The sequence below is a fragment of the Podarcis cretensis genome (assembly GCF_951804945.1).
Source record: "Podarcis cretensis genome assembly, chromosome: 2".
Lineage (NCBI taxonomy): Eukaryota > Metazoa > Chordata > Lepidosauria > Squamata > Lacertidae > Podarcis > Podarcis cretensis.
Window position 1 is genome coordinate 44,684,212 of NC_137171.1, and position 15,094 is coordinate 44,699,305.

The window sequence follows — 15,094 nt, forward strand, 5'->3', positions numbered from 1 at the left end:
GAGCTCCTTCAGAAAGGGGTTCAGGAGCCAATCAAGAAAGGAAGCTGTCGGCCAATAGGCTGAGATAAGACAAGTGTGGGCAAGACCATATCAGCCAACTAGGAAGGGGTGCGATTACTGTGTTACTCAACCTTTTTGTGACGCACCGGTTTGAGCACCTTGTGTGATTGAAGGATCTGAAGAGCAGACCGAGGTCGGGAAGAGTACTTGCGCGCCTTGCTTCCTGTTAATGAGCGAAGGCGCTGAGCGGGGACAACCAACCTGAATCTCCCTACAAGATGGTGTAGCTCTGCATCTTGTCACGTGATTTTGGTTTCAAGATGGCGGCGGCGGCATCTGGGTTGGCGACTGAGGCGGATGAGTTCGAGGACGCACCTGACGTGGAGCCGCTGGAGCCGACACTGAGCAACATCATCGAGCAGCGGAGCCTGAAATGGATTTTCGTCGGAGGGAAGGGTGGCGTTGGCAAGACCACCTGCAGGTGAGTTGGTCGGGGAGATGTCGTTGGGAGGGATGACAGACATTGCTGCCTCCGCCTTTCTCTCTCCTTGGCAGCTGCTGCTGTGCCTTTTCAGGAGCTGTGTGACAGGCAGAAACCCAGCAAGCGCAGCTTTCATATCGCCGAACCTTTGCTGGCAAAAGCTCTACCTGTTGAACGTCCGCATCTCATTAAGCTATGGAGAATAGTGTCTTATTAGGCAAGCGAATTGTATACACCTTCATGCCACTGTACGTAAATATCATGGGATTTGGGGCACCCTGCTTCAGATGCAAGACTGGATGAAACTAAGTAGAAGCATAGGGGTTGGGTGCCTTCCTTTTTCAGATTCATATTTTGACAGTCATTTATGCCTTCTTAATCTCAAGGCTAAGTATTTGAAGCTGCTTTTATGTGTGATTGTCCTTGATGACCGAAAGCTTCATTTAGAGCTGAATGCATTTTCAGACAAATTCTGAAGAATGTAATTGTTCTGGTACTTGGACTGAGAACCCTCACTGCCTTCCAGTCATAGCTTTATCTTGTAAACCCCCAAATGGCTTGGATTAACTTAATTTGTAGCTTGCCTACTTCCTTGTGCAACTCTGCCAACAATACCTTCTTGATTATATTAGCCTTGATGTTGTGGAATAACCTTGCAGTGGTAGGTTTCCCATTGTGCAATGCCTTTTCTTCATAAAGATTTTTAAAATTGTAGATCAGAACATAGAACACAAGTATTAGAGGCTATTAAATTTTGGCTGGTGTGTGTGTGTGTGTTGGATTTTGATGTCTAGGGTTAAACCTTTTAAAGTGGGCTTTCGATATATTCTAGATTTACTTTGTGGTGACTCATAAGAAACTCATTAATATATTATTTGGCCTCGTTTTTTGCGGGGGGGTGGTGGTGGAGGTAACCTGTCTTGAAAGAGAGGGGTATCACAGGTTAAATAGCTGAAGCTGTCATTTACTCAGGAGTGAGCTGTTTTGCTAAGCTAATGTGCATATGATTTGGCTGCTTCTGAGTAGCTGCTTGTCTGTGACAAGTAAGCACCTCCATAGAGGAGCAAAGTTGGAAGTCTTTGGATCATAATCTCTTAGGGTAGACAAATCCAAACAGACCTATTAAGACTGTGATAGCTGAAGAGCTTATGTTCTATGTTTGTATGTATTTCCTTTTGTGATGTTAATAACTGCACATTGCTTTACTTCCTGAATCTAGCTGCAGCCTGGCTGTGCAGCTGTCCAAAGTGCGGGAGAGTGTCCTCATCATCTCCACCGATCCTGCTCATAACATATCAGATGCTTTCGACCAGAAATTTTCAAAAGTCCCCACCAAAGTAAAGGGCTATGATAACCTTTTTGCCATGGTGAGTGTTCCTCTGAAGGGACTGGGTAGTATTGAGCAAAAAATATGGTTCTTATTACATATAGGAAAAGATCAGGCAGGGGTGAAAACATTCTTTTTTCTGACCTTGCTCTTTCACACTGAATAGATTATGATATGTAGCAATAAGGCAAGTAAACCAACTGAATTTTTCCTCCAAAATTTCTGTGTCCTGGACTGTGAGGAGATGATGGTATATTTTGTTTAACTGGTTTCTCTTCACTGTATTTTAAGAGATGTGACTAATGTAGTGGTTTGTAACCTCGAGAATTTATCTGTAACTTAGACTTGCATTCTATAAAATTATGAATGAAATAAATTCCATCAGCAGCAATATACATAAACAGCTAGTGTTTCATGGGCAAGTATCAAACTTACAGCAGCCTTTAGTAGAAACAGTTGAAAAAATATTTTCTATCAAATAACTTGCTATCAGCATAACATGTGACAATACATTGACACATACAAATAAATGCTCCCAAAATAAGACCCTCTGCATATGACATTTTGTATCTCTGTAAGTTGCAGGTTAGCACTAAGTCTGTATGGGAAGTAATGTCCACAGGAATTCACACTGGGCTATGAGAACACCCTAATTATTTGTTTCTTTTCAAACCAACATTTATCATAATCTTCAGGGAAGACAAATGTCAGGGAAATCTCCCCCACTTTTTTTCTTTAAAGGATTTTATATGCAATTACTATGCAGTTGTACCTCTGGTTGTGAAAGGGATCCGTTCCGGAGGCCCATTCACAACATGAAAAGAATGCAACCCGCAGCGGCGCGTCTGTGCGTGCGCGGGTTGCAATTCGCCGCTTCTGCGCATGCATGTGACGTCATTTTGCGTGTCTGCTCATGCGCGAGCGGCAAAACCCGGAAGTAAACCTTTTTGGTACTTCTGCGTTGCCGCGTGACGTAACCCGAAAGAACATAACATGAAGCGGAAGTAACATGAGGTATGACTATATTGTATCACTTGGCCAACAATTTTTCTTTTCAATTTCCCTGTCTCAAACTCAACAACATGGTTGTCAACTGACACCAGTATTTCATTAACTATTCCTTTTTAAAAAAGTTTTTATTTAAATCAAGTTTATAATTCAATAATATACAGAAATAAAAACATAATGAAAAAGCAGTAGAGTTAAATTAAACTTCAGTGTAAATACACAAATAACAACAACAACAATTTGAGTCATTTCAGTCACAATCGGTGAAGAAAACATTAAAAAAAAATATTTTTATTAAACAATTTCAACAAAACAAATTATCAACCAAATGATCAACTATATTCTCCCCCCCCCTTTTTATTCCCCCATCCCTCCCTCTCCCCCCCCAGACTTCCCTCAGCTCCCCTCTCTGGTTTGTTTGCACATTCCTCTTCTCTGCATGTTAAAAATTGTACATATCATTACCTTGTCTATCGTATATTCTAATCTATTAATAAATTTGTGGGTGTTTATTCAAACCCTGCCAAGGAGTCTAAATCATTTTGTTGTTTATTTAAATAGTTTGTTAAAAGTTCCCAATCTTCTTTGAAGTCACGATTGTCCTTCTCATGTAGTTTGTGTCAACTTTGCCAACTCTGCATAGCTCATCAATTTTTCTTGCCATTGTTCTTTCGTTGGGATTTCCTCCTTCTTCCATCCTTGTGCTAACAAGATTCTTGCCGCTGCTGTAACATACATGAATAAGTTCTTTGTTTTTCTTGGCAGGTCTCGTCCTAGAATGCTTCTGGTTTCTTTACAAATGTGATTTTAAACATTTTTTTCAATTCATTATATATCATTTCCCTTTTTTTTTAACTTCTCTACATTCCCACCACATATGATACGTAGTACCTTCTTTTTCTTTATATTTCCAATATCTATTTGACCGGGTTTTGTACATTTTTGCTATTTGTACTGGTGTGATATACCATCTATACACCATTTTCATGTCATTTTCTTTCAAAAGAGAACAATCTGTAAATTTCAAATTCACTTTCCACAGTTTTTCCCAATCCTCAAATTGTATATTATGTCCTGGTAGAGAAAACATTAGAGTGGGATTCACCTAAGAAACCCCATCAGCAGAAGCTTTGCAAAAGGGCTTCTGTTTGTGCAACAGGGTTTCCTTCTTCCCCTTGAAACTGGCTGGGGGAAGGGGTCAAACAAACCCCCCAAATAGTACACCAGGGAAGAGGAGGGGGATAGTTCATTCTGGCATGCTGATGTGCTTGCACAGATAGAAAATTTGTAATAATGTATTGAATGCCACCCATTATTATTTGTGTGGGAGGGCCGTAACAGTTTTAAAGAAGATTTGCTTTCTTTAGCATCTGTTTCTGCTACTGTGCTTTCTTTCAGAGTAATCGCACTTCCCATATGGGCATCATCTTCTCTGTTTTGATAAAGGCATACCTTAAATTTTCCAATGTTGACAACACATAGTGCCGATTGTATGCCTTTTACTGGATTTACACTTTCTTTTTCCTCCATGTTATCCACAGTGACAAGCATAAAAATAGCCTCAAATTACAAAGAAATCAGTTATTTGTAGTGTTACTTTTAACTGTGAGTCGACATGATTAACATTAGTTTGAAAGCCTCTTTGACTGGACATTGAAAGAATTGTTCTACAAATCGGGGGTTTTAGCTCTGTTCTGAACATCATGCTTCTTTTAGAATGGCTGAATGACTTTGTTTTTGCTTTATGAAAAGTGGTGCTGATCCTTCTATTTATTTCTCAGGAGATTGATCCCAGCCTAGGTGTGGCTGAACTTCCAGATGAGTTCTTTGAGGAGGATAACATGCTGAGTATGGGCAAGAAGATGATGCAAGAGGCTATGAGTGCCTTTCCTGGCATTGATGAGGCCATGAGCTATGCAGAAGTTATGCGGTAAGAACTGTGGCCTGGATCATCAAGCCTTCTAACCTTTTCTAGCCTGTGGGAGGCTTATTTATTTATTTATTATTTCATAAAATTTATACACCGCTTGATTGTGGGTTAAAAAACAAACAAACCTCAAAGCGGTTTTTGGGTTAAGAAGCAGAAGGACCAGACTTCAAAGGTATTTTACTGGGTTCACCATTATGAAGTTTGGGTTAGCCAGAGGTATCCCAATCCTAATGGTTTAGCCATTAGGATAGGCCAGCATAGTAACTGAGTATGCTTTGCACAAGGTTATTGTAGTATTTGTGGTTTGTATCCAACTAAGTAGGCTCCTTGTAATAATAATAATAATAATAATAATAATAATAATAATAATTTTATTTATTTATTTATTTATATGCTGTCCATCTGACTTGGGTTACCCCAGCCACTCTGGGTGGCTTCCAACAAATAGATAAGCACAATAAAACATTAAATACTTTACTATACAGGGTCAGTGTTAGAAACAGAGATATGAAAGCTAGGAGCTAAATGGCACCTTAAACCTATGTTATGGGCGCAAAAACAGAATGTGTGATACCTTCAGGTATAGGGCGGTATAGAAAATAAATAATAATAATACTACACTTTTTAAATAACAGAAATAAAAATCTGAAAATGAATGAACTGCAGCTAAAGTATTATGTTCATTTTTCACATGATCTAGTCCTTCCCCCACCCATCCCTCTAATATTCTTAAGAGGGTCTCTTCTCAAGTCTTCAAAGAGTAGCTGGAAGTGGGGAGGCAGAAAAAGGTCCTCCTTTCCTTCTACTCTGTAGTTTTAATCTGAAATCTTAGGTGCAGTATTGTGCCCAGAGCTCAGAAACTGCTCACCCTAATGAAATTCCCTGTCGCAAAATGTGCCTAGAACAATGGGAGTTCTGAACACTGTACGGGGCTGACTTCAGTTAGCTATGACCATTAATTTCAATGACTCTAATCTGAGTATGGCTAATATTGGATTCAACCTTTTGTGATTTATGCATCATTTATTGCACTGGACAAATTTGTGCACCAAAGTACCATAACATCTGTTGTTGCACGACATGGATTCCACATACAAAGTTTTCGTTCACAGAGCAAAGAAAGCACTAGCATTAAGTGAACCTTAAAGTGTATATGTATACTGGGGAAGGTCAGTATAAAGAAAGAGGTGACTATTTATAACTGCTCCAGCTGATGGTTCTTTCTCTGGCCTGCACAGGTTGGTGAAAGGGATGAATTTCTCCGTGGTAGTGTTTGACACAGCACCCACTGGGCACACACTACGGTTGCTCAATTTCCCCACCATCGTGGAGCGGGGGCTAGGCCGCTTGATGCAGATAAAGAACCAGATCAGTCCCTTCATATCGCAGGTAAAATGGGAGAGGAGCCAGAAAAATGAGGCGTTCCTGGAAAAAAGACCATGCCAGACATCTTTTTAAAAAAAATTCCACCATGTGGCATTTTGCAAGCTTTTGCATGGACCCCAGTATTATTCTTGCAACACTCGGGAGCAACATGAAATAATCAATTTGATTTGTTGGGTTGCTTGCAGGACACAGTAGCACTTATTGCTCTTGGAGTATTGGTCTTTGTCACTCTGAGTTGAGCTGATAAGCAAGTTTTGCTTATCCCCTCCTCTGTTGCTTGCAGGACATGTAGGGGTGACTTGTTGTCTGTTAATAGAAATCTCTCATTGCAACTCCCTCTCTGTTGTTCACTAGATGTGCAACATGCTTGGCCTGGGAGACATGAATGCTGACCAGCTGGCCTCCAAGCTGGAGGAGACCCTTCCTGTCATCCGCTCAGTCAGTGAGCAGTTCAAGGATCCGGCAAGTATTCTGCAAAGATGAGGGGTTTGGGGGGGGGTTGATACTTCACTCTTGGCAAAGGTGAATTTGGAATGTATAGTAAGATGAAACATGCTTACATTTGTGACTGCTTCACTAGAATTAACATTAATTAATTCAGTTAGCTATATTTATATACTTGTTTTTTATAATTTTGCAAAACTTTTTAAATTGTCTTCTCAAATGTAATATTCATTTTCAGTCCATTCAATAGTTGCAGTCTTCCAGACGATATTAGTTCATTAGAATGATCAGGCTAAAGATGACTTCTCTCATAGCATAATATTCTATCAAGTAATGAAAAAGAACACTGAAACGTAGCTGGTTAATGTTTGGAAGTAGCTAGAGATCAATTTCTGCTTAGTTCATTCCATGAAACAGCAACAAGGTCAGGTCAGGTCAAAATGAATGCTGTTTAAATCTAGACAGGGGCCATGTTTGCATGTAATGATAAGCCAGACTTTCTTCCATTCTGTGCGCACGATAATCAGATTGAAGACTTGGCTTCTTTCCTACATCTGAACCAGGAATCATGGTTTGTTGCTCTACATCTGAACCAGGAGTCATGGTTTGTTGCTCTCTAATAAGCCATGATCAGCAAGTCAGCAACAAACTATGTTCCATGATAGGGTGACTTCAGTTTCTCTTACACAGGCTGGGCATATTTGTGTTCCAGTCATGACAAGAAGGTAACAAACAAACAAACAAACGGAGTTCATCCATTACTACAGAATCTCATCCTTTGTATTTATAAAATCAAATAATTGTAGAGCTGGAAGGGATCCTGAGTCACCCAGTCCAATGTCCTGCAATGCAGGAATTTCTGCTAAAGCATCCATGACAGAGGACTGTCCAACCTCTGTTTTAAAACCTCCAGTGAAGGGAGAGTCCACCACCTTCCAGTGGAAAGTTCTTCCTGATGTTTAGTCGGAATCTCCTTTCTTGTAACTTGAATTCATTGCTCCATCTTCCATGTGACAGCCCTTTACATATTTGAAGATGTAAATGATATTATGATATATGGTAGTATGTCTCCAGTGCTAAATTAATCTAGCAGCCTCTGTGTTGCCACCCACAACTATTCTGTGGGAGAGTTTGCTCATTTGGCGATTTCTGGCTTTTTGGACTCTATGCCCTCTTTAAATGTGCAGAGCATGACCACTTCCAGTATACCCTTTCCTGTCCTCCTTATAGAATTTGAATTCTAAGATAACCACATCTCACTGGCTATCTCCATTCAACCAGGTTTCCATTATTCCAACAGCACATATGCTCTCTCTTTAAGATTGAGCACTCAAGCTCACAAATCTTGGCTCTTCCTGCAAGGAGCTTGTAATACAATTTTGACAGTAGGGGGAGTCCGTGGATGACTGCAAGCAAATGTAGTAAACTTAAGTTTTATTTGTAGAGCAGGGTTATCGCTTGGTAATCCTTATTTACTGTCATTGTCTATTTGGCATGTAGTTTGCTTGCCTCCAAAGTTCAGATGTCACAATAACCTAGTTTCTGGCTTATTTTGCAGCAGGAGCAGGGAAGGTGTGGAGCAATAAATATGCATGTTGCATATTTTGATTAAACCATAGTTTGTTCTAATATAATGTTCAAACCAGGCCAGGGCATCCAGATACTTTTCCTGATCTTTCCAACTGTAGCAGCGATCAGTTTGAAAATAGAATCTTCCAGTTAGAGTGAAGTTGCTACGTGCCGAAAAGAATGAGACCTGAATTGGGGATTTTCTGACCCAACTTGGATTGGGGCTGGATCAGGAAGACCACCTGAGGGGGGAGGAGCATGTCACATACACAATCCTCCATAGCACCGACAAGTGTTTTCCATTCATGGCAGCTCCTCTGCTAATGTACATTTACACTGACAGGAAAAAGCTGGTACTGGCTGGAGTGATTTTTGGAATTGGTGGGGCGAGGAGTTCAACTCTGGTACAGTTGTACCCTGGAGGTTGAATGCTTTGCGAGATGAACATTTTGGTGCCCGAACTCTGCAAACCCAGAAATGATTGTTCCAGTTTGCGAACGTTCTTTGGAACCCAAACGTCCGTCACGGCTTCTGATTGGCTGCCGGAGCTTCCTGCAGCCAATCGGAAGCCATACCTTGATTCCAGTACATTTTGAAAGTCAAACGGACTTCTGGAACGGATTCCGTTCGACTTCCAAGGTACGACTGTATTAGCATATTAGTTTATTCTTTATTAAGCCCACAGTGTGCTTCATTCAGATCCTGGGAGACCAACTAATATGTCTAAGCCAGTCAGTCACCCTGGTGGTATTTCTTTTTTTGCAGGGTTTGTGCTTTGTTTTCTGACTTTGGGTTGCTGAGTATTGGCTGTAGTTTCAGCGGGAAACCTAAAGAGATAGAAACATAAATCTTAAACAGTTGTTCAGCTTGTGAATCTCAGCTAGTGGAAGCTATTGCATACTATTACTACACTGGTTCTTGTGCAATCTTATGTGACCAATGTGCTCCACGGCTGCTATAACAGCTGATATGGTAAAGGAGCAGGAATGAAGGGATTGCATGCCTCCTGGCTCTCTTTTTGCCCTAAAGGCATAGAAGAACATTGTGTTTCTCTTGCAAAAATGTTGCAAATCTCATTGTGTTGTAAACTGCTCTAGTTATACCCCTGTGAACATTACACTTTCTTACTAGACTCTTGCTCAGAGTATTTTTTTTTTAATTAAACTTTATAACATTTAATAAAGGAAGTGAAGTAAAAATCGGGACAAAATGAGAAGTGGGGGTAGCGGGGTCCCATCAGCTCACATTTTTTTCTAGCTTAGAGGAATAATAATAATAAAGCTTTGTCTCCCAACTGTTAGCTGAACAAACTTTCACCACTGGCCATATGGGCAGGTAGGGAGTTGTCGACAACAGATGAGTTATTTGATGCAGGAATGCTGCATTGGATCTTCATGTTTTGACTGAAGGATAGAATAGGCCAGCAGGCATCTCTAGTAATAGAAGCGTTCCTTAACTTTTGAAAACATTATTTGCAAATCCAGGTGTGGCTATAATTGTCAGGACTTTTGCCTGCCACCCACCCTGTTTCTAATTGCTTGGAATGTATCTTGTAAAGATGGGCAAGGGTTTTGAAGGAAACGGGATGGGACATGACTTTAGGGAGCTATTTGTAGGGCACTGAGGTGGGCATGTCAGCCTTGTCCTTTGTATTGTTTGCATGTTAGAGTAGTTAAAGGCTGGGTTTCTGCATTTAATTGTCCATTTTGCTATTAATTATGTGAGTGTGGGTGTTCCTTAGGCAAAGTATTGTGACCAAGTCTAGCAGCAATCGGTGGGCAGAGACAAATAATTTAACCGTGCAGCTAGCCAGTTTGCTGGTCACCTCAAGCCAGGTGAATTTCCAGTCTTCTACTGGAGACTGGGGGCAGGATTCAGCTAAGAAGTCCCACAAGTGGAAGCCCTAACAAATATTTGCCCTAATTCAACAGGGCTCCCCCCCCCCCTTTGCAGCGCCAGAATTGCACATGGGGTGAAGAGAGAGGCAGGCTGTCTGGCCGGCTGAAATGCTTGAGCTGGCAAAACATTTGCCATAGAGCTGCGTTGAATTCCTCCCTGTGTGCTATGGGTTGCTCCTGCCTTTAAGCTAAAACTCTTAAGGCTGGAAGAAGAGGCAGCCTCATAAACATATTCTGGTCACTTTTCGTTCCTTTCTGTCCTTCTAGCAAGTGGAGGAACTGAAAGAATATGGGGGCTAGCAGCCTCTTTGGGTGCTTTCCCCCTTTCTCTGGCTCCTGGTGGAGCTGCACTGGCTCCCGGTGGAGTACAGGATCAAGTTTAAGGTGCTGGTTTTAACCCTTAAAGCCCTATACGGCCTAGGACCCTCGAACCTATGGGACCATCTCTCCTAGTATGTCCCACAAATGACTTTATGGTCTGTAAATAACAACACCCTGAAGATTCCGGGCCCCAGGGAGATTAGACTGGCCACGACCAGGGCCAGGGCCTTTTTGGCTGTGGCCCCGGCCTGGTGGGATGCTCTCACAAGAGACCAGGGCCCTGTGAGATTTGACATCCTTCTGCAGGGCCTGCAAGATGGAGCCGTTCCACCAGGCCTTTGGTCAGGGTTCAGTCTGACTCATTTTCTCTTTGTATAAGAACAAGCACGAAGGAGGTTTCCCAGCCTGCTCACAGGTCCCTATAATATCAGTGGAAACAGTTGGTCCTGGCGAGTATTAACCACTTTCAATTTTAACCTGAGGATTGTCATTTGTCCAGTTTTAATTTTAATTTTAATTTATTTGAATTAATTTTGTGATGCATTTTAATCAATTGATTGCTTGTTTTTATGCATATTGTATTATTTATATGGTGTTATATGATGTTAGCCGCTCTGAGCCCGGCTCCGGCTGGGGAGGGCGGGGTACAAATAGAAATTTATTATTATTATTACTATTATTTTTTATTATTTTTTATTATATGAGCTAAGAAACAAGGCAGGGTGCATAAGTGCTGTGTCTCCTTTTTCTGTGCCTATCCTAGATAAGCAAGGAAGTTACCAGCTGCCCAAGTAGCCATTCTTCTCAACCATGCTGGTGAAAGGATAGTTCCAGATTCTGTAGACGTGATCTATGTGCCTTCTGAACTTAACTGGAAAAGATGGGATTGCAATGGCTGATCCCCTTTTACCCAAAGATAGACGTGACATATGGTGTGGACTATGTGAACAGGTGTTCAGGTGGCAGCTAACCTGAGGACAAGTGGCCATATTGCTTCATGAGGGGCAACAGCTTTTGTTGCTTTGCCCTCTGGCCTTATTCCTCTAAAAAAATCATGGTGGTGGAAGGAATGCAGAAGCTGAGAATTTAAGTGGAAACAGGGACTGTGGGGGAGACAGCAGCTCCCAGGCATGGGAGACCAGCTCCTACAATTTTATTTGCATTTTTGAGCTAATGGCACTTTATCCCCTCCCCAGGAACAAACAACATTCATCTGTGTTTGTATTGCTGAGTTCCTGTCCCTGTATGAAACAGAGCGGCTCATCCAGGAGTTGGCCAAGTGCAAGATCGACACCCACAATATCATAGTCAATCAGTTGGTCTTCCCTGACCCAGAGAAGCCCTGCAAGATGTGTGAGGCCCGGCACAAAATCCAGTCCAAATACCTTGACCAGGTATGGCTAGAGACTGTTCAGATTTTTCAGTGTCCATTTTGGGGAAGTGGCAGCAGTCAGGCACCAATCTAAGCCTATGGATCTGCTTTATATTGATTTAGCCCACTGGTCCATCTTGTCTGGTCCTAATATTGTCTACTTGGACTGTTAAGGTCTCTCGGAAGCGTCTTTTCTCATGACCTGCTACCTGATCCTTTTAACTGGAGGTGCTGGAGATTGAACCTGAGATATATGGCACATATGAAGCATATGCTTTGCCACTGAGCTACAGCCCTGACCCATGTACTCTGAGTTGCATACCCAACTTTATAACCCCCAGCCCTTTGGTCAATATTCCTTTAAACTTCTGAATGGTTGAAGTTTGCTATTCTACTTTTACCTTCAGCTTCAGAATTCCTGTCTCCCAGCATTCCCCTTACCATTGCCACGGCAAGTGTTTAGCTGTTCTAGAGGGGTGCAAATATCCAGGTGAACAGTAGCCACTGGCAGTTTAAGAAATGGGTCCTGCAATTGTCTTGCTGTAGAAGGCAGGAAGCGGGTCTCCTCCATATGTGCTGCTCTTTGTGGCATCTGGCCTTCAGGTGGAAATGTGGAATTTTTCTCTTCTATAACTTTTATCTCTGTTCAGTCCAACCTCACTATTATTATTCTTTGAAAATGAAAGGGAATGTTTACTAGTAAACTGAGTACTTTTTGTCCAGGGAAAATATGCAGACCTTCCCCAATGCCTCCACAGACAGGCTTCACTTTTCTCTGCCATTTTGTTGCTTCTGCTTCTTCTGTATTCCATTTTGCTTTTTCTACACTCTCCTTTTCTTTCCCTTTGAATGATCTTTTCAGCCTTTGTATCCATCCACCTCTTTCTAATCATGTTATCCTTTTTCTGTGACTTCCACCCTTGCCATCTCTTCATTCATTACTCAGCCTGAAAAGTTGTGGGGATGTTTTACACATTTTTCTTGCGCCAAAACCTCCATTTCCCACTCCAGTTGTCCTATTGCCTCTTCAGTACTCTGTACTCTGTTTTTCTTTCTGCCACTTGTGCCTTTTCCATGTGTCCTTCCTTTCTTCACTCAGTAAACCAAGGGATGGTTAATCTGTACCAGGTCTTCCAAGGGCCCAGCAGTAAAGCTGTTCAAAATTAGTTTAAGATTGCCATTAGACTGCAAGAGGATTACTTTTCATAGTGCTGTTGCAAAGAGGGCCCTCCAAAGTCAACAGAACACACTTTCCAACAAGCAGGGAACTGCTGCTGAGATTCTTCCATCTTGATTCCCAATAAGAAGTTTGTAATTGTTAGATGCTCCTTTTGATTTGTCTTTCTTTTCCTCCTCCAGATGGAAGACCTCTATGAAGACTTTCACATTGTAAAGCTGCCACTCTTGCCCCATGAAGTGCGAGGGGCTGATAAAGTCAACACCTTTTCAAGTCTGCTACTGGAGCCCTACAAGCCACCCAGTGCAAAATGAAACCCCTATGGACTGGCTCCCACTGATATCCCCTCTGTACCATTCCATGCTTCCCCTTTCCCACCCCTTATCTGCTGGAACTCCTCCCCTTCCAGCAGCCTCTCTTCTACAGAAATTGTGTGGTTGAGAGGCTTGTGGTGGGGTTGGAAGAGGCAGAATTTGGTGTTCCCACTTGTTTCTGCCCTAATCCTGTTACTTAACATCTTGGAACATCCCAAAAGTGATCTACACCTTACATCCCTTCTCCTCACTTAACCAGCTAGCTAAATTAAACTTGGGTCACTTTTTGTTTCTCTTCCACTCTGACTTCTCCTTGGATCATGTCTCCAGCCATTCTGGCTGGAGTCCTAAGTCAGGTGCTATGATGACACAGAGACTGACATTCTTGCAGCACTAAGGCCATCCGTGCTAATGGGAAGTATGTAAATAAACTGTAAGGGAAAGTAGTTTGCTGTTTTTCGTCTATCAGGCTGCCACTTTAATTTATGCTGGGGAATTTTCAGCAGGGGACAATTTCAAGTTCTGCAAGGGAAACTAAGAAGCATCTTGAAAATCTCCTGCTTAAGGTTGTGAAATGGGTCCAGAATGAAGATACTGTCTCACAAACAGGGATTGGAATAGAGATGTGGCGGTTGAAAAATATGCCCCCCTATGCTTTCTGAGCATATATATACATTCTAGTCCCCTGGAGTGTCAGTACTATCATAGCATATATGGTCCAAAGTATGTGTATGTGTGTATATAGAGCAGTCTATGGCAGAGACAAAATTCTCCTAAGGGAAGGACTGTGACTCAATAGGAGAGCATCATTTTTGCATGGAGAAAGTACTAGGTTCGTTCCCCAGTATCCCCAGGTTGGGTTGGAAGATCTCTCTGAAATCCTAGAGAGCCACTGTCTGTCAGTGTAGACAGTCCTGAGCTAGATGGGCCAATAGTCTGACTCAGTATAAGGCAGCTTCCTGTGTTCCCAACTGCTGTTCATTGACCTGTTGTTGGGTTTTCTTTTTTCAAAAGTACAAGCGTACCTTGGAAGTAGAACAGAATCTATTCCGGAAGTCTGTTCGACTTCCAAAATATTCAGAAACCAAAGTGCGGCTTCTGATTGGCTGCAGGAGCTTCCTGCAGCCAATCAGAAGCCCCGTTGGATGTTCGGCTTCCAAAAATAGTTCGCAAACCAGAACACTCACTTCCAGGTTTGCTGCGTTTGGGAGCCGAAACGTTGGAGAACTAAGCTGTTTGAAAACCAAGGTAAAACTGTATCCCATTGTATGATCAAATGGATGGGAGCAAGCCTGACTGCCTGTTCTCATTTTAGAGGAAACTGGAAAATAAACTTGACTTAAAAATGCAATGGACCATTTAATGGGAGTATTATATGACCATGGGCAATGAGGTGGGTGAGCTAGCAAAGCATGGACATGATTCACCATAACTACTTTGGTGCTTGGGGTGGCAGGCTCCCATTGCACCCTTGAATATTAGGCCTTCCTTAGCATGGCTGAACTCAGAGTAAATTGATTACCATATAAGTAAAAGCTTTTCAACTCTGCATCTCAACATTCTAGGAATCTTAAAAAATCACAACATGTAGAGGCAGCTGAATTCTTTGGTACTCTAAGTCTTTCGTGGGAAATGGCATATGTGGGTACATAGACTGTGCTGCACTGACTTTGTATTATGTGTGGTTTTCAAAATGCCAGGGAATTAGGAAACTGATGCAGGTGTTTAAAGATACTTTGTTTTAATTTATGTAAAAGCATTTCTAAACCAATTAAATATTTAAAAAATCTCTAAGCAGTATACAAAAATCCAGCATTAAAAGTGTGTAAACCAGTATTATAAAAAAGGATACATATTTTAGTTAGGC

At 41.8% G+C, this 15,094-nt stretch overlaps 1 protein-coding gene across 1 annotated transcript; it reads left to right on the forward strand.

Annotated features, from left to right (window-relative positions):
• Nucleotides 1-15: 15 nt before the first annotated feature.
• On the forward strand, nt 16-14,578 carry GET3 (guided entry of tail-anchored proteins factor 3, ATPase). Its single transcript, XM_079965235.1, has 7 exons — nt 16-481; nt 1,701-1,848; nt 4,598-4,746; nt 5,985-6,135; nt 6,487-6,594; nt 11,561-11,758; nt 13,096-14,578. Exons 1-7 carry the CDS (start codon nt 321-323, stop codon nt 13,225-13,227), a joined length of 1,047 nt encoding a protein of 348 aa, XP_079821361.1. The 5' UTR covers nt 16-320; the 3' UTR covers nt 13,228-14,578.
• The last annotated feature ends 516 nt before the right edge of the window (nt 14,579-15,094 follow it).